This window comes from Plectropomus leopardus, chromosome 22 (genome assembly GCF_008729295.1).
Source record: "Plectropomus leopardus isolate mb chromosome 22, YSFRI_Pleo_2.0, whole genome shotgun sequence".
NCBI classification, from domain to species: Eukaryota; Metazoa; Chordata; class Actinopteri; order Perciformes; family Serranidae; genus Plectropomus; species Plectropomus leopardus.
The window spans coordinates 9,605,534-9,630,674 of NC_056484.1; the positions used below are offsets into that span (position 1 = coordinate 9,605,534).

General features: G+C 40.5%; 1 protein-coding gene across 1 annotated transcript in view; it reads right to left on the reverse strand.

The window, feature by feature from the left end:
* exoc4 (exocyst complex component 4) overlaps nucleotides 1-25,141 on the reverse strand; it is a 153,415-nt gene that overhangs the window by 79,482 nt on the left and 48,792 nt on the right. The window contains exon 11 of the mRNA XM_042511086.1: nucleotides 17,938-18,034. Coding sequence (XP_042367020.1) covers nucleotides 17,938-18,034 — 97 coding nt within the window. The remainder of the gene's footprint in view (nucleotides 1-17,937; nucleotides 18,035-25,141) is intronic.

Sequence of the window (25,141 nt, forward strand, 5' to 3'; positions counted from 1 at the left end):
GCTTTTACAATATGTTTATTCATTTTATCTGAAAAAATTATGGTGGCTCCTTGCATCATGCCATTTTGCAGAGGTGGCTCCAAAGCAAATCAAGTTGGATATCCCTGGTTTAGGCCAATTTGTAAGAAAAGTGCCAAACACTTTCTGGTTCTAGCTGTCTTCGTCTTATGTGATAATGAAGTGAATATCTTTTCGAAGTATTAGTTGAACAAAACAAGCAATTTGATTCGGCAGGATTTAGGAGATTTAAATGGTGATTTGTCACTATTTTCATTACATCTTTTAGTCCAAACCATGAGAAAGTAATCTCCAGATTAATCAATGATAGGAATAATTGCTGTTCGCAGCCCTAGATAACATTAGGGATGAGCTGGTTAGAGTTACAGCTTCTACTTTGGTAAGAAATAATAATTAGAACTTCTCTATTTGTTTCTATGGGGATATACAGTAAATTTCCAATGGAAGAAAACAACCTGACAAAGTCATGAATTCCTTCACCCTGCGTATTCATACTCCATATCCGCATAAGGCAGGTGGTAGTATTATCTCGTCTTTCTTAGATCAACTAGACCCAACGGACTTACTCTTAACATTTTTTTCACTTCAGTCTTTTTCACTGTGCTATCTTTCAGTGTAACGAAGGCTTTTGCCAGCCTACGTCCTGGAATGCTCTCATTACCTTGGTGCAGTTGCCAAGGGAGCCGGTGTGATATTCAATACTTCTGTTTCCCATCCCTCCAATCTCATTTACACTTGACACATGACATTTGCATAATGGCCTCGCTCCATCTCCTATCTACTGAAATACAGGGTGGAGGTGAGGTGGTTTTCGTGTGTGTGTGTGTGTGTGTGTGCCTAATGCTTGTTTGGTTGTGATGAGTACATATGTCTATCTAAATTCTCTGTGTGTGTGTGTGTGTGTGTGTGTGTGTGTGTGTGTGTGTATGTGTGCACGTGCGTACATGTGTGTGTCGCAGGCAGGGGTTAAATGACTTCCGTCTTAATCTAGCTCATTAAGCCTGTGGAGAGCTCGGAGTGCACCACATTGGCTGATTCGGGACAATTTGCGGAAATGCTGGCAGGAACACGTAAATGTGTATGCTAATCAGGGATGGCGTGACCCCAATCAGTCAGAGACAGATATTAGGGTGTCAGGAAAATTGAAGAAGAACATGAGTCTTTGTCTTCTTTTAAATTGTAAGCATGGGGAGATACTGGTGAAGTGCTCTGAAAGCGGCACTCTGTCAGAACACTGGAATCTTGCACCAAACTGCTCTGTTCATTCATCACAAATTCTGGCAGAAATTTTATTCAGAGTATCACAATGGGGAAGAGTGCACCAAGAACTCTGGGTTCTCCTGATCAGGAGAGAACCGCAGCAATTTAGTCAACAATGAATACTGAATAAAACTGATTGACTGAACTTGTTAGCAAGTCAGCCCTGACCCAGCAAACTGATTCTATTAATTTTAACAGGCTTGACAAAACTTTATTAAATGAATGAAAACAATTTGGTGCTTTTAAACTTTAACATCTGACTTTGTCCATATCTCAATTACAGTAGAGAATTTCTGCTTATTTAAAACATTGTTTTATATCATCAAACCACAGTTTTTTTCAAGATACTTAGTGATGACAATTTTGCATGATTTTATTTTCCGATATGCACTGGTCTTCCCGCTGCGCATCAGAAAAAATTACTTTTGATCATAATTGTAATCTGGGTTTTAAAAGAAATATATTACTCCAAGGAACCTTTTTCTTCTTTAAAGAGTAATGAAACACTGTCTTTTAGCCTCTCACGTCTTCTGAAACAAAATCAATCCGAGTGGGACATGGGCGTCAAGACTTGTGGTTCTGTACAAGGCTATCCCGAAAGAAAAAAAAGGCTCTCTAACACAATGGGAAGTGACACAGGCAACTTAACTCACTTGCAATCAGTTGGACGCTGAAACATTTTTTTGCACACTGAGGTCAGATCACCTCAGAAATCTTTGGTATGTCTTATCAGTTCACTCTGTCATAAATTACAAACATTTGAGCTTCATTGTTTGACTTTTTTTTACTTGGGCTTTTAACAGGGATGGTTTATATATCCTTTATTTAACCAGGTAAACGTCTTATTAAAATTAGAGAAAATTAAAATTGAATCATTCAAAGTAATTAAATCTCTTTTCAAAAAGCGAACTGACCAGGATGTCATCATAAACATTGTTACAATTATATAAACAACAAGCAGACAAGTACAACAATCACACCACAAGGAGCAAAAACTTCATGTTAATTCAGCCCGACATGTTCTGCTGTTTGGAGCTTTGGAACCAGCTAACATTAAGTCTAGGTATGATACTCGGGCTTTTTACCTTTATACATTGTTAGCCAGAAAGCTACTACTTCATTCCTAGAAATCTGAAAATATTCCTGCATTTGAAATGTATCTAAGGGAGCTGGGGAACATATTACATACTGGAGAAAATCAGGTACATGTCAACTAGAGGGATTTTTTATTTTCATTTTTTTTAACTTGGCAACCTTTATTTATCTAATGACTTACAGATAACTTCATGTCAACTGTCTATGTGCTGTTTTGTATTTCATTGTCAGGATCTCAGCAGTCTTTTTAAAACCCCCTACGCTTGTTCTTATACGTATATATAATCTGTTATTTTGGAAAAGATAAAAACAAAGAAATATTCAACTTTGCAGCAGGTGTGATGTTTCTAAAACAGGAGAGGACATGTTAGTGTGTGTCTACAGATACAGTATGTTGTTTCAGCTCTTTCTCTAGTCATCTATGTCATCAATGTCTGATGTAACAGATACACTTGTATTTAAATCAATCCCGCTACAAATTTCCCCACACATTCACTTATTTGTGGAGGCACGCCACAATATCAACATCTGGCTCCACATATTCATTTTCTATTTTTGGAGCTGGACTGTTCATTGGAATATGTGTACTGTTCAGTTATTCATGCACCACACTCGGGGTGCAGAGTGTACTCTGGGCACAGACGGAGCAGCAGGACACCGGGCTCAGTGAAAGTAAAAAGTGTAAAGTAAAGTAAAACTTAACTGGTCATTGCACTTGATTTTAAAATTTGCTTTCAACAGTTGCTCCTCTGATCCATCAATCTGATCTGATCAGTTCTGGTCAGATTTATAGGATCAAATATCAACCCCAGATTCTGCCAGATAAAAAAAGGACACACACACCCCTCAGTTTTGATTAAACATTTGCTGGAGGCATTTAAACAAAGTTTTGTGTTAGAGTTTGTTATATTCCAAATTCTAAATATTACAGAGGGATTTTCATTTTTATCGTAAACGCGTAAATGCAATTACAGACGGAGCACTGAGGCTGCTGGTGCTCTGCTAACATGTTGATCAAGCTACACCTTTACCATAATGTTTTTTATGTGCACTGATGACAGCATGATAACAACTGCAACAATCGAATATGTCATAAACAACGTAAACAAGTATAACGTCTCAAAAACATTCATTTTCCTGTGTTAAATAACTCTACAAGCATTTGTGTAACATGTTCATGGGTGACAAGCTGTGACAGAGTACTGCTTGGTGTATATACCTCACCATGTTACAGGAGATAAGGGGGCACACTAATTGACTGAGGCGAAATGTGAAGTCAGTGAACACATTTATCATTTTTTGGCATTCACTTTTCTCAAGTCCTTCAGTGGGCCTTACATCAATACATCCACATGTCCTCATTAGAGGGAAGTAGTGTGATATTGAGCAGACACAGAAAACACACTCAAAAATACTCAAAACACACACACACACTCTGGATTCCTCTCTGCATACCTCTGCACGTATTACAGAAAAAATCTCTCCCTCTTATAATATACCAATTTGTCACAAATGCTGTGCCTCGAATATTTATCATGATATCTTTATGTAGCGCCCCCCACAAAAAAGAAAAATAGCATAATCCTCCCCCACATCCCTTCTAGCCAGAAAGCTAGAAAGCTCGAGCTGAGTGAAACGTCGTACTTAGCAAATTGCATTTGAAACCAGGGGGGAATAAATACTACAGATAAAGACTGCTCTAATGTGCTCAAATCCATTAGAAATCTCATATTCACACATAGCCGAAATCACATTACAAGACGCCCCTAATGTCATTTCACAGGGTTTTTCCACCAGCATTTGCTGCCAGGGCGAGACACTAACATCAAACATAATGGATTTTCGCCTTTTCCCTTTTCTCCCCACCTCCCTTCTGTTGTTCTTTCCCCTCAAAGACTGTTCTGTCCTATTCTGATTGAAATTCCCTCCCAGTCATCATTGTTGTGGGTGTGAGCTCTATTTCGGGTGAATGTAATGAATTTAGCCAAACAGTTTTTGGGAAGAAACCACTTGAAGACGGGGGGGGGGGGCTGCGGTTAATGTGTTACACTCATCAACCCCAGAGGAGCGCTTGGCAGTTTGGTGTTGTTACACTTTATTGCAAAAATGTTTCTATCCCTTGACTTTGCATGCTTCAGTGAAAAACAAGAGAGCAGATGGGGCAGTGTGGAAATACCATGTGTGCTTCCGCCGGTTTGGATGACTTTTAAAGTGAAGTGAAGTGATCGACATCTACATTGATTTTCCCTCTTCTGAGGAAAGATTCAAAGTCTAAGAGGGAATCGGGTAATTGTCTCATGGATACATATTTACATTCATAACCTTTAGCTCTAAATAACTCACGCATGGGAGGGAGGAGGAGAGGAGAGCAGAAGAGAGGAGAGGAGAGCAGAGGAGAAGAGAGGCTGGATATACAGACTCAATCAGAGTCTGCCAGTTTGACTTTTCCACTGGTTGCACACTCAATGGGCACACCATGACTCCAGTGTGACTGGTTGAGGATCAAATAATCACTGATCGGGGAGGAAGGACAAAAGAGGAGAAATATCCATCTCTTTTAAAAATGCATGTTGTGTCCTTATCAGAGCTTTGGCCTCCTCTTCATCTCTCGGTTTAGGTTTGGGTGGATTCATTTTGGGCACAGGGGAGACGTATTTGATTACCATTTTGTCCAGGAACCCTATCTGAAAGAAATAATCTCTACAGAGCCAGGCTTGGACTATTTTTTTTCAGGAAACTAAATACAATAAATACATCAGGAAGACTCTTGGAAGCTACAAGAGGATGACAGGCCAAATTATTCAAAATGTACAAATCGAAACAGCAAATAAACTCTTTGTCCAACAACTTGCTTCTATTCAGAGTACGACAAAAGTCAAATCAACACCAAACATATTAATTTGAGAAAGTTAGCGACAACACAATGCGACACACAAACACAAATCATAACCTTAGTTGGCTTGTATGCCCTGATTTTACCCACACATACACACAAAAAGCATAAATATATCCCAACCCCAATTATCAGCTCTCTTAGAAATGCCTGGAGTCTGTTTAGGCACTATTGGATTAGATGCTGCGCTGAGTTGAGACCATCTATCTTTGAGAATAATTAACTATCCAGAAAGATGGACTAACTTGTAACCACCAATTAGGAGATCACAAACAATCCTTTCAGAGGGAGTTGGAGAATTTTAATGAGGTTTAATGACTTGTTGATTGGTTGGTGGGGTTTGTTTAGAGAGGTACGCAGGGCAGATGTGCTGGGAAGAGTTTAGAAAACAAACTCTCTCTCTCATCCGCCCACCTCTGGTACCCACTGTGTATTTACTGTATGATAACAGGAGTGTGTAGGTAGAGATACCCTCAGTGTTCAGTCATAGTTAGTGGATGTGGTCAGTGAGGAGAAAACAGTCCATTCTTTTTTTAAAAACACTGTTGCATTTATTAAAGATATTATTAATTAAACTCAGCATAATATCAGAGCCCTAAGGCCATTAACACTATTACGTAGACTAGCACCAGCATTTCATGCACGTTTTGAGACTGTCACACACTGTCACACATCAGACAAAGGGTCTTAGTGAGTTGCAACTTTTTTTTTTTACCAGTGGCTGAACAATATAACACTGTTTGCATAAAGCAGGGGTGTCAAAACTTTTTTGAATGGGGCCAGATTGGTTAATGTAAAAGTATCTGGGATCTGGTGATACCCACCCATAAGATGATTTCTTTGAGTTTTATTTAGTTTCTGTTGACTTTCAATGAAGTGTGTTGACTAAATTATTGTTTACTTGAAAGGAGTCTGGTGGGTTTGATTTTGGGGCTGTTTCAGGTAAACAAAGCAATCTTACTCTTTAACAAAAAAATCTGTCTCTATAAAGATCCTAACAATAATCTTTTCAGACACTTATAATAACAATCTGCATCTGTCTGTGGCAAAAACAGGCATTTTTAATGGATCTAAAAAGATGGAACAAACATGCCCTGAGTAGTTAACTAACTTTAACTCAATGCCAGACATATTTCAAAAATTGTTCTTCCCATGAGATGCTTTGATAGAGAAATACAGTCCAGGTTGGAAAAAAAAACCCTTTAACCCTGGATTTTTAGGTTTATTTGACGTGCAAAAAGCTGCACAGCAACATTCCCGCACGATAGCTAATGCTGGACGTTTGGATGTGATGTTTTGTGAGCTTTCCCACAAACCGACTACATCTATATGTGCATGTGTTTGCATCTGTGTAGAACCTCTGAGACGAGGTTTGTGTGTACATGTACGCTTATCTTGTGCTCCCCTCGACAATCAACCAATCCCCCACGCCAGTACACACATACACACACATCCGTACAGGCTACTTCAGAAGCCTAGCCCCAGACAGGGTGAGCAGATCAATCAATTACATCTCTGCTCCAGCAATCAAACAAGGTTATTATCAGGCAGCAGCTCACCGACCTGGAAAGGCCTGGCCAATCAAAGGCTGCTGTGATGTGGGGGCTGGCGCCTGCTCATGTGACAGTAACACAGAGTGGCAGCTCATGTTGTCAAGGGATAGAAGGATAGAAGAAGGGAAGACAGACGACTGAGGCTGAATTCAAAGGAGAAAACTGAAGGAAGTGTGTGGGACAGGGACAAGACATTATCTGTAAATCGCCCATCTTCAGCTCGTGGTCTTTATATTGGCATTACTCTCAAAAGGACACAGTATATCATTTTATCAGGATTTCAGTTCTTAGAAGGTTGTTAGTGTCCTGTTTTTTTACCCTTATGTGGCTTTCCAGCTCTGACAGTAAAAAAAGGAGACAAATAGAAGAGTGAAAGGCGAGGCAGAAAGCAACACATGGTAAAAACATCTCTTCATCGTGGATCAGTAATTCTCTTTTTGGCAGCAGCTCCTTCTGGCATTTATTCAATAGGCATCAAGGGCATTATGTCCTCCCGTTCCTGTCCTTTCATAGCAACAGGTCTGAAGAACCATATAAGGCGTAATTAAATTATCGTACACTCAAAAAATAGAGACTTTCATTTCATTAAATTATTGTTGGTAACACAATACACCAAGACACACTTAAAACTACAAATCTCCTGAGAATACAATATAATCTCTTTCAAAAGCAGCCAAACAGAGACAATAAGGCATGGTGGGGGGACAACATGGAAGGAGACGGAGCTAACATCTGTGTGACTATGACCTGGTCATGTGGACAAGCTGCAAAGGCATAACCATGTGTTTATTTTGTGTGTATCTAAAGCACAAATAAATGTTTGTCTTTGTGTCTTCAGAACAATTTCTGCCTCTAATCTGACCGGGCAACAATTCCCATGATCTGCTATTTTCCCCCCACGCAGACCTAAAACCTCGGGGACCTTCAAAGCCGGCTTCATAAGAAGTCTACTGCTGAGCGTTCAGACAAACCAGACCCCCTTAAGCTCCGACTGACGACTGTCTGCTTCACATGAGTCTGTTGGACAGGTTGCCCTGGGAACCGAGTCTGATTCCATTATGGGATGGATAAACACAATCAAAGAGTTTATCCACCTTCTATAGGCAGAGAAAAGACCCCCGCAATGATGGATCTAATCTCCTGCACAATATCTGCTCTGTATGTGTGTGTGTGGATGTGTGTCATAACCACAGTGTGTATGTGTGTCTGTGCATGCCTGTGCTTGTAAGACATAAGGAGATTGAAAACTCTGCACCTCACTAGAAAGTGGCTGAAGTTGCACTTTTGGAATGCGATAAAACAGGCAGTATTATTTACAACATGGTGTGAGTGTGTGTGTGTGTGTGTGTGTGTGTTGTCCTGGAGGGAGGGCATCAGCGAGATAAAAGAATAAAGATACGGCATTGCTGCAGCTGGTGACAGGTAGGAGCACCTGACAGATTCATAGCAAACTGGCATTGTGTTTTGCAGACATCCAGCTGCTTTTCTGTGCAGTCTCTTTCACTTTCCATCTATGCTCTGAAAGTGTATGTTTCTTTCTTTCTCTTGGTCATCACTTTATTTAGCTTAGTAATAGTTTTCATGAGTTACTGCATTATTTGCTTTTCAGTAAAAAGGGCAACTATACACGCATTCAGACATACTGAATATGGTCCCAACAGGCAAATACAGAGTAAAAAGGACATTAAATTGTTTGTTGTGGTTGTTTAACTAGTGCAAAAGAGCAACTGTTCAGCCTACATCAGTAGGCCCATAAAGTTTGTCACACTGACTAGTTTGAGAACTCTGTTTAGGACAGTTATTAAACTATTTTCCTTATTAAACAGAAAAACACAAGTTTCTCTCTTTCACCAAACTAACCTTTATGTTAACATGATCGCTTTGTTAATTCACTGCAAAACAAAACCTCATTCAAAGTATACTAAAGCAAAATAAAAGGTAGCAAAAATAATTTCAGTTATCTAGTTAGTCCAATGTTTCAACAGTCACCGACACTATCGTGGAAATAAATCTTTAATTCACTACCTCACTGCTTGTTTGGTCAGTAATGCAAAACCTCTCCTCAGTGAGTTTGGGACTTGCTGCAAGTTGGTTTGTTTAAACTGAAGTTAGCCCTCTACAATGGTTACAATGGCAACGGTACACATAAAAATGGTTGCTGCTCTGACCCTCCTGCTATGTTGATTGAATGGGTATGTCTGTTCTACTCTAATTCTATTGGCAAAAGCAACAAATATACAAATGTTTTGCTATTCAGACATCAGGCTACACAGTGGGGTCGGTTTGGGACTTTTGTTCAGGAAGTAGACGGGTCAGGTAGGTATGTTTCCAAGAAATTAAGAAGCTCACACACAGACCAACTGACCACATAACTCATAGTTATTTGCCAAAAATCTGCAGCTTCACTGACTTTTGAAAAACCAAAGAATGCCGTCAAATGTCTTTCTCAGACGCTCTGATCAATATTCCGAAACTACTGGTTACACCCTACTGTTCTAGTTCCTCACCATCCTCTCTTTTCATTTTCTCCCCATGTGCAGCATATTGCAGATGTATGAAAAGTGTGTATGTGCATGTAAACAACTTGAATTCAAAGCAAACCAACATGCCACCCAGCATACATGCAATCTAAAATCCTTTCTATTCCTCCGCATTTTCTTTCTTCTTCCTTGGACTTATCTCTCTCTGTTCTCATCCCACCTGTCTGTTTGCTTCTTTTTTTATCATCTTTTCCTTTGTGTTTTTCTTTCATTGCCTCCCATCTGCTCTCCTCTCTCTGTTGTTGGTTTCTTTCTTCTGCCTTCTTTATCTCTCTCTCTATGACCTTTCCAGTGTAAAATCCTCTCTCCACCTGATTCCCAACTATGCTCCCAGTTTTTAATGGGTGCGGGTTAGAAAGGGAGAGAGATGGAGGGTGCTATTTACTGAGGAAAATCCTCCTGAACGAGTGAGAGAAGATTAGAAGAGAGAGCAAGGGCTGGCAGAGCAAAGCAGTGTGTGCATGTATGTGTGAGTAAGACTTAAGAAAAGACGTCCGTGCTGCATTTTAATAGCCTGAGCGCAGACACCTCTTTGAGGTTGCCTACAGATGTTATTGTTGAAGGAAAACTGTAGTCTTCACCAGTAATTATGAAGCCGCTGCCTGACTAAATGAAGGTGAGGGTTCAACCACAAATTATTTTTGCCATTTTCAGTTCTGCCACAGTGGGAATTTGCGTGTTTGAAATAAGTCATCCACAGGGTAACTCAGTGGGCAAGTACAAACACTAGTACTGTCACAAAATGATGTCAACAATGACTTTTTGATCAAACAAATCTTGTTGCCGGGACGGATTTGAAAAGAATTCTGATCCTGTGCAGTCGTTGGTTTGTTCTTAGTGGGGGTGAGGACGTTCATGCTGCCCAATTAACTGCCTGGTGGATCAACATCATAAAAGACGGTGTAATTGCAGGACTTATATGGATCATAAATACCTGAGTAATGGGTGCCATTTTTATTTTAGCAGCAGGGAGCATATGGACAGCGACTACTGCAGCACTACTTTGACAGAGAAAGCAATAAACACACTTGATTTTCTGTGTGCTCATCATTAGCAAACAATAAACATGGAGATACATGCAGATGACTGAGCTATAATATTAACTGCTTGCTGCTATGGCTTAACAAATCAGGTCACCTTCTAGCCTTCGTAATTAATTTGGCTTATGATCTTTAGTGTAAAGGTGACAAACTGTAACGGTTAACCATTAATCGGCTGACTGCTAAAATGTTTTAGCTTACACATGTCAGTCTATAGGTTCATTTTACTACTTTCAATTTATTGCTTTGCACACTATCCCAGTCTGGTGGGTGCTAGCTGGCGTAGCCGCTCCTTTGGCATTAACTGCTAGTTACGCCTTCCAAACCAAACGGTGTTGCCAAGTAAACATTTTGCCCATCCTACAGTCTCCGCCCAGGTTTCCTTGATGAGTAAACAGCTTAAATTTGAGCCACACAAACCCCTTTTGAAACCTTAACTATTACTATAAACTCCTTTAGCAGCTGTGTCAGCACAAGTACTTGTGCTAACATACTATAACAATGTTTGGTTTTGTAGCTCAAAATGAGGCTGCTTACTCACCAAGGTGACCTAGGTGAAGACCAGAGGGTGGCCACCATGTTTCACCATTACTAGTAATAATCGCCAAATCAGCAGCACCATAAGCTAGCTAAAACCTGACCCAGGTCGTGCGCAGCTAATGAGAAAAGACCGTAGGCAAATTTGCGTTTCCTTGGATTCCAGAGTAACCCAATCAGATGCAGAGTAAGCAGACCAGAGGTCAATCAGCACTATATGTTTCCGCAAGTTAACATGGCTAACCACCTGTCTGTCAGCAAAACCAAGAGAAATTTAAAAAGGGCAAGATATTTACATCACAAAACATGTAAATTTTACCATCTCTACATGGATAGCAAGTCAATGGAGTGCCAGACTACAAGGAAAGGTCCCTTGTCATTGTGTAGGTTCTTTTTTTGTGTTTTAAATGAGCCAGTATGTTACAGATGTTGGACTATCGAAAGCAAAATTAACCAAAATTCCTTACAATGGACCCTGCTGTATATCAGATATTGGTCTCACTGTTTATATTGGTAAAATACAAAGCACATTATGTAACAATGCATTATGTCTATGAACAGAGAAAAAAATCGTACAACAAAGTTAAAATGATCTCTAAAAGCTGGATGTGTTCCCTTAGTTAGAGACTGGACTTGATTTGCAAGGTACACGTCTTCGCATAAGCAGGCACACTTCTCATTTAGGTTTTCTTAAAATAATAAAATTTGGCACAGTAACATCTTCAAAAAATACTGTTTGAGAATTCAAACATGCAAAACAGCTCAAGAAACCTCAAGAACACTTTTTAAAAACTTCTCCAGAGATACTCCATTTCACCTCTAACTCTTGTCTGTCTTGGTCTGTGTGAGCTGCTCAGGAGGGGAGTTAATGAGAGTGTGAAATTAGTGCAGAATCATGGTGTGTTTCGTTTTCACCACAGGCTACAGCGGTAGGAGGCAGAGCCCTTCTGTCCTCTTCCTGTCATCTAGCTCTCTATCCGCTCCTCGTTCCTTTCATCGTTCTTTCCATTGTCCTTCCCTCTCTGCTTCCCCCCGAGCGCTCTCTGTCAATCTTCGACCCACTGACTCTTTTCTTTTTTTCACTAGACTGTGGACACTTGCAGTAGAAACAACTCTGAGTAGACCTCATAGGAGTATCTACACATAAACATGAGGACTTTTTAATAAGCTAATGCTACGACTGCATACAAGGAGCTCTGAACTCAACTGAGTGTTAAACAGCAGTGAAGTGTTTAATCAGGTACACCTATCGGTGTGGCATTATCTCAAGACCAGCAGGATCATTATAGGCTTCCTTTATGTTTAGGCACACAGATGCACAGACAGCGATAACATGCACTCACATACCAAAGAGCTTTGAGTCAAACTCTGAATGAGACACTGTAAATGATTTAAAAAGACGACTGAAACGTTCAAAACCAATCATCCCCACAGGTGATTTTAAGAGCCAAAAATCTATTTGGAGTCAGAAATTGTAATTAGAAAGCAGCGAGATTAAAAGCAAAATGAAGTCAGTTAGAAAGGAAATTAACTGAGCATGAGTATGATATGATTACGTGAAGCCCTTCAGCAAGCAAGTTCGTGACTTTGAATCACAAAAATTGGTTCTTCATAAAATCTCTGTTTTCACACATCTGGCCATCATTCCTAATAGTTGCGATAACATTTTACTAACTAATTAACTCTGATACGGCAACAGTAACTCTGCTAGGCTTTACCTGCACACACAAAAACACACACTGCCACACATGCACACTTCTCCAGGCATGTCCGCGCCCGGTCATCCTGTGGATGGTGAACAGGAGGAGATTAGGGGCCTGCGGAAGCTTTTCAAAATGCCAACCTCGTCCGGAGCAGGGGGTGTAAATACCACCCAAATGTCAGCAGGAGACCCCACAAGTCAAACTAAATTGGCTGCTACATGCACAAACACTACCCTGCATCTGCCCCGTATTTGTGTCAGCGTCTTTAAAGACATACATCCTGTGCTCTGACACATCGGGCTCCATTGCTACACTTGTGAGGGCAAAAATGATCTCATTCATTCCCTCACTACAAACCCAAAGCACTGCTCAGCTTAAAACAGACATGGCTGATATCTTAAGGGGGATCTTGAGGTCTGACGTAACCAAACACACCAACACAATGTACACATAATTCAGATATAAACTTTTAATTGTCTTAAGCCTTGACAAAATAAAATTAAAACATGTTTAAAAGTTGATCATCCATTGATCTATGGTTTGATATATAGAGACAACATAAGTAATTATGTCTACCTCGCAATCTAAGTAGGTTTAGTTACTTTATTTGTGTCTGTAGATTTGGTTTTCAGTAGAGAATAGAGAGATTTTTTTTTTAAAAAAAAGAACTGATAATCATAATAATAACTAAATTATTAAAACTTGCTTTTATAGCACCTGTGTAGTGTTTTTTTATAGTGCTTTGTTGTTTACCTTGAGACTATGAACCTCTTTGAAAAATTAATTTTTCCCAAAGATGTTATTGTTGATGTTATCTGATGTATGTTCAAGTGATCATTTTTCTGATATGTTTAGTTTTAACTAGTTATTTGATGCTATAAAAAACGTGATGAACGGCGCTGCTCGCGATTGGTCAGACTGTTGTATGGGCGGAAAGTCAATACCCTGGTGATTGCTATTTCACAGATTTGGTTCCAAATGGCATCACCAGCTCAAGAAGGCAGCGGCCATGTCCAGGTTATATTGGCTTCATTTTTGTCCACTAGAAAAAAGTGGGGATGCATTGTCCATCTTTATATAATTATAATTATATACATTATACATATTACACATATATTATAAGTTAATGTTTCAAACTATGACACCAAATTTAAAAAAATGACTCAGATCAATTAAAATGATTCAGTAGAGCATGACAGAATAAGGTCATGTGTAAGCTTGCACATTTTTAATGGATATGACTTCATATGTGTGGTAATGTCTTCTAAAACAAATGATCATGTCTTTGATTTTAGAGTCCACTCCTCACTCGTCCCCTTCTCATTATAATTTTCTGGCGTTAAGCCAGGGGTAGGCTGTAGTGGCAGCAGGCTAACCAAGGTAAGACAGATGTTCTCCTCTGGAGCCACCTCCTCCAGCTCTTCCTCAGGGAGCCTAAGGCCTTCCAAGATCAGGTGGGATTTATAATCCCTCCAGCATATTCTGGATCACAGATACAGGTATGCAACTCTGTTCACTCTCTGCTGCTCTTGGACATTCTGTCCAAAAAGAGTAGGTAACAAACCACTACTGTGATGGAGCCCAGTGCCAAAATGCACTTGATCTGATAGCTCATGGGAATGGTGACAGCACTTCATATTCCTACAGTATTCCCCATAGAACCTCCACAGGGCTGCAGTAAGCAGTAAGAAGCTCAGTCTGTGGGGATTTAACTCAGAAACCAGAGAGCCACTGGTTCAAGTCCCAGTACAGAACAGGAATGAGGTGTGCACTGGCAGCTGTAGAGGTCAAAGGTTGCCCCCTGGGCACTTCTGAGGTGCCTTCGAGCAAGGAACCAAGGAGCAAAGGAAACAAAGCTGACCCTGCCTTATTCATCTTTTGCATGTGTGTGCTGGGAGGATTTGTGAAAAGATACTCCTCAACTGCTGATCACTTGTAAATTGCATAGACTGAAAAATGATAAATTAATAATTTAAGTAATTTCGTGGATAAAATAGGCCCTCTTTGAGTCAACAAAGCATGCGTAAGTGAGGTAGTTTTGCATGAGCAGAGAGCTGCACCACTCCTCCATGACAAAGGTCTTGTATCACAAGTTCAGTTGTATCACAAGTTCAGTTTCAGCATTACATTTGTAATCCTGGATAACTGCTATCATGAAGCTCATTTTCAGCAGGTTCAGTTAAGTCTAGGTTTACTAATCCAACTATGAGCATGTTCATGATATAGAGATACTGTTCTTAATTACAAGCCAATCGCATGCAGCACCATATGAACCGTGAATGGAGTACTTAATATGACATGAGATGAAACGTTAATACCCACAAGGGCATTAGGTTAATGCGCCAGCAGAGAGTGATATTCAGAGGCAAGAGATAAAATGTAATCACACAAGTAGAATAAAATAAGGAGCTTAGCCTTACTTTTATATTTGAATGAAGTCCAAATATAAAAGTCTATGGTTATAAATAAGCGTGGGAATTATTAAAATAAGCTCTAAAATAAGTGATTTGATTGGTCATTTTATAGGCTGTTTACACATGATTCTCCGGAGTTAACCCTTCCTGTAGCAGGTTAGCCATGCAACATTTTTTATTTCCGTGAAAATGTGCTTGACTGAGTAACCACTGGAGGGTAGATAATCAGAGCATAACAAGTTCAGAGGGTGGCGTTTGCAGATGTTGTGCTTCTTTGAAAACCAGATATAGATAAAGATTTGAAAAACAGACACACAAGAACAACATAACATGATTTAGGAGGAGAAAAAGAAATGTACCACGACACGCAGAAACCATTTACAATCAAACATTAAGACCCCGTTGTCTCGTATGCCCACACATTGCCACACACGCCACTGATTTCCTACGCCGCAACCCCCCAACTGCTTCTGTCATTAAAGCTGCCATGAGTTGCATGGCTGGCTGCAGGAGGTGTAGTGATCCATCAGCGGAGTGCCAGAGCTTTGCCATTAGAAAACCATCTGCAAGAAACAGCGCTCCATTGGCACTACAAGTCTGGAGAAGGCGAGTCAGAGGGAGGGAGAGAGCGAAGAGAGGTGCCCCGTGTGCGAGGCAGTTTGGTGTGATTGATATGAACCATTACAGACAACATGGGAGAGGTAGGCAGAAAGCTAGTCACCGTTTTATTTTTGGTCATTTGTTCAGAGGAAAGCTTGGCTGGGCCCACAGTGAACATGGGGTTGAACGTCAGCATGTGTGTGTGTCAGAGAGAGAATGAAAGTGTGTAACAGAGGAAGAGACTGAAAGAGGAGATTCAGGGCCAAAGCATCAGTAAAGGGACAAAGTACTGATTTACTTGATGCTATGTTTATTTCTTTTCAGTAATGATTACTGGTTGGAAGATATGTATTTATATTGATATTTTACTTTGCATTATGTTGTATTTTTTAATCTATGTATATTTTTTCTTTTCTTTAGGTGAGGTTCTTAGCAAAGTCCATCGTGGGTTTCTACCTCACATGCACATGTAAACTGTATTATATCCCTGCCTGTTTTTTTATGTCAAAATGTGCAAATAAACTTAAACTTAAATATATAACCCCCTTTGAAGTAAAACAGCAATACAGTACAGCCTTAAACACGCTGAGTAAAAGCGGCTACAGGCTTTCATGTACAAAAAAAAAGGCATGCACACACAACATATACTCTCCGAAAGCAGAATTTGGCTTTCAAGGGACATCAATCAATCACGCAGAAGGTAATATGACAACTGACAATACTGCTTAGGTAAATGGGGATGTGATGAAGAGAAAAATGGATCTGATAGATGAAGTGCAATCTAGCTTAACTAAATTGACCATCTGATTTTATGCGATTCCATATTGTTTAGTAGTCAGTGAACATTTTGTGGTCAGGGTTTAATCATGAGTATGCTTGAACAAACTCTACAGAAACATCTGTCTGTATTGGCTTTTTTTTTCATGTTTGCCCATATGCACTGACTGTAAGATAAACATTATAGAGCCCAACAGTAAAGCTAGTTAGCTACCTCATAATGCAGTTACTATCCAGATGGCTTGTGTGAAGCTGTAGCTCTCCACTGGCTGAGTATTCAAGATACATTTACAGTCAAATCATACTTCAACTGCCAACTTTTACAAATTAAAGGGGTAAACAAAGTGTTTGCCAAAAAGAAGCACTTACTCTCTGGATTGAAACTATGCACCATGATGTAAAAATTGTAGAAATGTATGCCAAGCACTTCCTTGCAAAAGTAGGAAACATCTCTGTTTAATGGATCCTAGAAGGTAATGTATCACTGCATGGAGGCCAATTCAATTAAATCGCTCCACTATTAGATTTACACTACTCATCTGGGACCACAGCGCTGTATAGAAAGCTACCAGACATACAGAACATCACCACAAAGACAACCCTTCACTATACTCAAATTTAATGGGAAATAAAAACACGGATGGTTGTCGATCCCAATTCTTGGATGGTATCAGCAAAACATTTGGAACTGGAGGTACAATATATTACATCATGTTTGATTTACGGTATCCAGCTCAACATGAAAAAGGTTGAAATCGATAGATGGTCAGTAAGAGGCCATGTAATATAATTAGTTTACATTTTACTGGTATTGAGTCATGTCCCAGCCATCATGTGTCTTGAGTGGTTTGGTCATCCTCTGTGACAGACCAGTATGACGCCAGTGGCCCTTTCACACATGTCTTGTAAAGTTGATGGAAATCTGTCCGAACTCTTCCGGTAAAGACGGCAGGCTCTGTCACCCATTAACTTTATTTTAATCTGATCCGATTAAGTCACCGATTGCTGGACATCAAAGGTGTCATACATTAGGATGTCCTGATGTAATGTTGTAGCAGCGGTTTCGTGTTTTTGTCCACAAAATATACCAGTAAGCCTACAGTGTAACATCTTCAGTGATATCATAACTACATCTTGAGACATCAGATTAACATGACTAATTTGTTGCATTGCTGTATTGACACCCTATTCCTTCTTTTATCGTAAAACTAAAGGGATAGTTCACCCAAAAATGAAAATCCAGTCATTATTTACTTACCCTCATGCCAGTATAAAGTCAGAGAGAAATAAACAAAGCAATAGTTACGCGTTTTAAAACTTAAATGTCTTAGTGTGAATGTAGCCTTAATCATATAACAGGCAGTGTCTTATTGTGGATGAGTGACTCTAAACTTCTTGCTGTTTTGAGATGCTGATCACAATCCCGTTAAACAAGAAACACACCTTGAAACCACATTCAAATGAGTTTTTTTTGGCCGGATGTTTAGTGCATCACTCAGTGCCTTACCTGAGGAGAGGCTGGAAGATGACAGTGATATTCCTTGCTCCTGGTTTACACACAAACTTCATTTCCCCACCTTCAATCAGGTTGTCATCAGCACCACCTAGAACACAGGGAACAGGACTTAAATACACCTATACATAGTAGTTTTGTAGCAGTGGAAACTTAAACTGCACAATATGTAAAATTAAGAACTGCGACTTATAAATAGGATGACATTTAGAGGATTCTGGTGTACCTGAAGATGTGCTTTCAAACTCAAGACTCGTGACTTGACAATCATCACTGTGCCCTGTTCGCTAACAAGACATGAAATACAAACCAACCCCAAGAGTGCTGCTCTGTAGGTGACCCTGAACTGTGATCTCCCTGAAGGGTAGATCATGTAACAATAATGTCCCCTCCATTAGTCAATATATTTTATTTCATTTTTAAATTACCTTTTTTAAATAATTAAAAGGTTTAATCAGTACAGGAGTACAACTTCAGCCCTAATAAACACATCACTCAATCAGTGCAGCTCTCCATCACAAATCTAAATGCATCCCACATGCTCACACTCCTCCGTGCCCCTGCGTCACTGTGTGGGTGAACCCAACAGCTAACAGGGTTAATCAGAAAATCATTGCCATGTAACATGCTCAGAAAGGAACTGGGGAGGTAGACACTGAGGGGAGGGGGCTGCAGACAGGAGACGAGGGGAGATCGTAGGGGAAAGAAAGAACACCGAAGCTCATTACCTCCACTCATCCTGAAGTAATCAATATAATTGATGGAGGAGAAATTGCGGCTCGCTGTCAATACAGCTAACTGCAGGGAAAAAGGATTTACTGTCTTTGTGTTTGTGCATGCATAAAGGTTTTGAGAGAATACTTTGCATGAATGCATGTGCACATGTATATGTTTATACAGTGTACGCAAGTAAAGTTGAATAATAAGAGGACGGGAGAGCAGGGGGAGGCATTTCTGCCTTATGCAGTCGAGAAAATGTTATTCATTAGAATTTCTTGATATAGGTGTATGGTTTAAGTCCCACAGCACTCAGTGACAATACGTCCATGAGACTGAAAAATGAATAAACTTCTAGATTCAAAACCCAGGGAGTCTAATATAGAGATCTTATTCTCTGCCTGAGCTTGATTGGGCCTGACCCAAACAGATTCCTCCAGGCTTGAATCGGGTCACATTCTCGCCTGTTTACCAGTGTGTTTTTTTTTTGTTTTGTTTTGTCACTGGCTGTTCTCATGTAAATATTACAGGAGTTTTAATGGACTAAATCTAGAGAAAAAGAGAGCAAAAGGAGGCTGCGGTTACTGCGATTGAGAGAGGAAAAGTAATGGAACAGCAGAGCAATAGAGGAAGCAGGAAAGAGAGAGGGAGGGATGGGACACTAGAGAAAGAGACATGCAGTGAAGAGTGGTGATCATCATAGACATCATCATCACCACCGTAGACTGCTGTGCGCACTGGACGCAGCAAGGGGTGCAGCAAGCTTGCCCGAACCGGTCGTGCACAAGATGTCAGACTATTGAAATAAGGAATAGAAGAAGAAGTGGTGTGATGAAACACCTCAGCCCTAAGTTTGTAATATATGTTTTATTTAGAACAAATGTAACAAATTTTCAACCAGGCTCAGGCCCAAAACTGCTGCTGTGGTCGGGCCTGATTTTTTGATCAGAGCTGTAGTCGGATAAAGATTAAACTCTGTGTGGGGAAAACTGTAGGAAAAAAAAGTCTGCTTACAAGATTTTAACGCTGACCATCAACATGCTGGCTGCACTTTCCTGTTTAGAGTGTGTTCAGCTGAAATGAGGTGCGATATGGTGTCAAGTGTACAGCGTAAGTTAAGTGGAAAAACTGGACAGAAATGAAACAAGACTGCGATCCAAGCTACTTTGATAGGGTTTCGAAATGGGTACGTGTGTGTGTGTGTGTGTTCTGAGAAGGTGAGATTTCAGTTTGGCACAAAGCCTTGCTCTGCTGTTTCCCTCTGTTTCATTTCCATGTCCAATACGACCTTGCGAGAGCTTGTGTGATATAACACAAAGACGCTTCGCTACAGTGCGAAAGCCTGTTCCGCATTACCTGCGCTGCCTGCCTAGCCTTGCATTCAAATGCATATCAACCCATTGTTCCCTGTGCCGGGGCTCCATAATACATCCCTAATGAAACAGGTTTCATTTGAAAAGTATGGCAGACAACACTCTCCGTATTTTCATTAAAATGACAAGGGAAGCTTTCAATCCAACCAAAACTTTCAAATCAAGGGGTTTCTGATTCTGATCTGTTGCCATGAAATTCGCCTGCTTGGTGAGCCCACGTTCCCGTTGCTAAGTGGAGACGGAGATGAGGTCCAATTCACTCAAACTCTCTTTCTCCATCTCTCCATCCATTCATCCTTCCTTTGGTGCCAATTCAATTAAGACTCAATTACAGGCTCCTAAACAAAGCTGCCGCCAACGCACTCTCCTGCTCATCCTCCCTCTCTCGCTTCCATCTCTCTCACTCGCTGATCTTCAACGTGGAAAGAGTTGGCTAAACTTTTGTTTCCTTGTCATCAACTTGCAAGTTCCCATGAATAACATCAACATGTCACAGACTCTGGGGATGTTAGCGTTACCTGTCTGCTTCAAGAGCCACGTCTTAACGACAACACACACACACACACATGCACCAAATTGACTATCATGTATGTATTCCCAATGACAGTGACCAATTTAATTTCATGCTCTAAACATCTGCATCCGTGTCAGACAAAGGAGCGAGGAAGAGACCTCATTGATCCATGGGGTCTGGGACCAGCTGCCAACAGGGCATAGCACTGATGAATATTAAATAGGCCGGCATTAATATGCATGGGATTCTTCAGAGTTGTCTAGACGTGACAGGGTGGCTCCGGTTTCAGGTCAGGATGCCACCAAACTGCTGCCAGCCGTCTCTCCACATAATATGTAAAAAGTGCCATTTTTTTGTTTGTGAAAGCTTGCGTGTTTGCCTGTGAGGATTCGTTAGTGTTCTTTGGATGAGTGTGTGTGCATTTCGGTCCCCTTGGTGTGTGGTCTGATCCTGGATTAGTGCAGAGAGGGGTGTGTGTGTGGAGGTGTGGTGCTCAGTGGGACGGCAACTGAAAGCTGGAAAGGAAGAGGCGACACATTCTAATGTGGCCAAATCTGCCTGAAATCCCCCTCGAGGACCACTGCACCGTCTGCAACACACACGGACATGACACACAACTTCTATCCATAAAAACATCCACAGATTTAAGGTGTACAAACAGATGGGTACAAATATATATACACATATGGTACAATTGCTTTAAACACACAACAAGCACACACACTTGTGAGGGCCTAAAACAAATGGATCAACCTCAAGCACACAGATGCTGACACACTCACACAGTGACACCCATCCAGCCCCCTGTGGCGCCTTAGCATGCGCTCCCCAGCCCACATGTAATCAAGTCGGGCAGTGACTTAGTGAAATTGCATTAGCTACACTTTCCTGGGTTTGATGAGAAATGGGTTTGATCCTGAGATGAATTCCGGCCCTGCCCAGATTTAGGCAGGGGAAAGAACGAACGTGTGATGCCTTCTTTAACACACTCCAGCGTCTCCTGGGACTGGAGTGCTTCTGTATGCATCTGCGAGTGTGTCAGAGAGAGCAAGATGGGGAAATCCAGACAGGCGGGCAGAGGAACAGTCATAATCCCTAATTTACAAGTGGTTTGAATCTGTTTTGTGTCCGCGATCTAAATGTGTGAGCCTGTATGGAAAAAGGGCAGTGGCAAGCACAGACGTTTGTTCAAATACTCATAATTCCCTGTTTGAAGCTGTGCTTGTACAAGAGCTGGTTCACTTATGATCCAATACCCGTACTGATTTTGGTACCTTGAATTCAGTATTGGTACCTTTTATATTTCTGAACAAGCTGTAGCGCTGACATAGTTGACTACTGTGGCGGATCAGCGTTGCAGCAACAGTTTTGGCATGCTGGGAAGCTAGCAGAGCAGCCGCTGAGCTCTGTGGCCGGCATTCAGGCTTCAGGGCACTTCCACTTCCTCTCTGAACTTGAATCTGCAGCTTCACAGAGCTCCAAGGTCGACCTCGGAGCTCTGTAGCTGTCTGCCAGCCTTTGGGGCGTTTTGCAGCACTTCCACCTTTTCTCTTAACCTCTTGTTCTCACCCAGATGAGCTCTCAAGTACCAGCATTTGCCGTGATGGATTTATAGTGAAGCAGTACTTGACAGTAACGACATAATTCGGTCAGTACCCTTAAAAGTACCGTTTTCGGTGACCATCCCTAGTGTGAAGTTCCACATATATAGCAACAGATGATAATTCAATGATATGTCGTCTGAATATGCAAATATTTTTTAAGTATCTTGAAGCTCACATGCTTGCTATGGCTTCTTCTTTTCTGCGAAAAGAAGTCAATTTACCAAATGTACCGATTTTAAAACTACTGAAAATGCATTTTTATTTTGCCTTTTAGGTCTTATTTTAATTAGATTTTCATTTTGAATTTTTTTCAATTTGATTAAAAGGGTTTTTTGTGTTATACTCTTTTACTCTTCCTGGAACTTCTTTATATAAAAAGCTGTATGCACTTAATGTCTCACACCTGTGTCCCTTTTAAAAACTTCATCGTGTAAAGGGCCTTGAGCTGCCTCTGTGTATAAAAATGCCTGACAAATAAACTTACCCTGCCTCTATATTGTCATCTGTACAACATTCCTTACTAATGTTTAAAAAGTGATATATCTTATGTTTACTTGTGTGTATAATGTCTCCATAAAACAATACTGACAAAATAAGAAAAGTTAAACTGACAAGTCTGCACCATGAAAATATGCCCATGGGAATCATCCTTACATACAATATAGATATTATAAGTATTTTTTCATAACATATTGTGGAGCACATAAAGTATTACTTGCCTTTCAGTCAAGCAAGCATAAACTCCTAAATGTATATAAGCTTTGTTAATTCATATGTCTGAATACAATGCCATGCATGCATGTGATCACAGCTGTAATCTCTCCTTTATAGTCAGGGTACCAAGCTGGGTTTGTGTTTGTGTCAACTCAGGAGGATCAAAGAGGCCTGTGATCGTTCTAGCTAGACTCTGATTGGGACTGGCAGGAGGGCGAACGCGTGATTTACTCACAATCATGTCCCCCAAACACACACACTATGTGGGCTCACAAAAGTGACAACAACCGGCTCTGCTGGTCAAGACAGCATAGAGAGAATTAACACCGAGTTCAAATTTGACAGGAAGGATTCTGCAATATCTGCACCTTTTCACAGGATGTACAGCAATTGTTGGCCTGTGTGAAAAAAAAGGCACAGCGAGGCAGTGTTCTTCCTGTGATTGAGGGCCCCTAATCCATGCCGTTAGCCAGCACTGCACATTTCATGCTAAATTGTGCAAATAGAAAGCAACATATAGAATAATCCAATTTTCAACCTCAATGGCCTCATTTGTCTGTAGCGGTTATGCTATGAAAATTAGTTTGGGAGTGATCAATTCAGGTAATATTCTCTGTGTACTATTCAAATACAATTTAACTGTGTGTGCACGCCTATGCTTGTAAAAGATTCAGACTGGCTGTCGGCTGCATATTCACTGAGTTGAAACCTGCTGATCTAATAAGAACGATTCCAGTGTCAATAATGTATGACTCTCTGGTCAATTTCGGGCATCCCATTCCACTCAGACTGTCTTCATGTCTGATTGGGCCTTAATGAGAGCTTTCTATTATTAAAATTAATTTGATGGGATGATATCTGCTGCTCTCCCAACCAGGAGACCAAATCCAGCCCTTAGCCGAGAATAAACGGTATAAATAAATGATAGTATAAATAAATTCAGGTGTAAATTGAGTTGGATTAATTATTTAATGTGTCTCCTTGGTCTTGAGTCTAATGAATGCACATCTGCCAGTGTTGGTATGACAACAATGCACTCCAGAAGCAGAATGAATATTAATTGTGCAGAATGTCTCTTTTGAGACACAAGGAAGAGTCCTCACAAGTAAGGGACATTTTGTCAGAGAAAAACCCCTTTGAACAGCTTGAAATGTGTGTTGTTTTTCTTTTAAACTTCAGGAATGTTTCGATCTGTTGGAAAGTGGTGGCGAAGTTGGAAAATATGCTTTGTAGAGATACACAAAAGTTGGTAAGGTGTTAAAGGTTTTTCTTTTCACAGAAAAAAGACTAAGGGCACTATCTTTGACCGGTGCAAACCGTTGGGCAGCACAACTCTCATTGCTTGTCTAGACCCACGCAGTGGGTGACAGTCATCACCGGCTTTAGGTCTTTATATGAGGTTTGGCCAGGTGCATTGTTGGTGCATTGCTATTATGAGGCAGCAGAAAGTAATAGCACCACTGACCTTCAAAACCTGGTCTGGAGAACTTTATAACTACATCTTTTACCTGTGCTGCATCACTTTCAGCAGAAAACCGCTCATTTCTCTGATTTGCTTAATTTGCCGTGATAATAGCAGTGGGCCAGGTGTAGGTGCAACTGCCTTTAAAGGGATATGGGAAATGATGCCCCTTGCTCCTTATTTTGGGCCTGGATTATAAGTCATTTAATTAGAAAGAGTGAAGTTTAAAACACACAAAATGCACTTGTGGCATGCATTTTAGAACACAGATAATTTAAATTGGGCCCTCAGAGTCTATAGCCATGCTTGCAGGTCTGAGAGCCTGCACTTTTGCACCATGGTGCTATGAGCTACATGCATTGTCAACATGCTGAAGTAGTAAACACTTTGACTTATTGATGGTGCTGGAGGAAAAGTCAGAAGAGCACCAAAATCTGTAGAAATGATCTCTCAGAGACCTTGAATATATGTAGCAAATTTTATGTAAACCCATCAGATAATTTTGAAGTTGTTTCAGCCTGGGACAAATAAGTGCACCAACTAACCAATCGAGCGACAACCAGAGAACACAAAAAGGAAGGAACTAAAATATTAATTGTGTCTACATCACCAAACGCCGAGCACTATCTATTGAAGCATCACTCCAATCAGCGAGGGTCTAAAATTCTCACTGCCATGGTCTCTTGAATGTGTCAGCCGTAACAAAGAATTACGTATGAGTGATTAAGTTCATGCATGTGAGTGTTTGTGTGTGTGTGTGAGTAAAGACCAGCAGAATTAATCGGCCAGAAACCAAGTGCCATCACATCTTTGA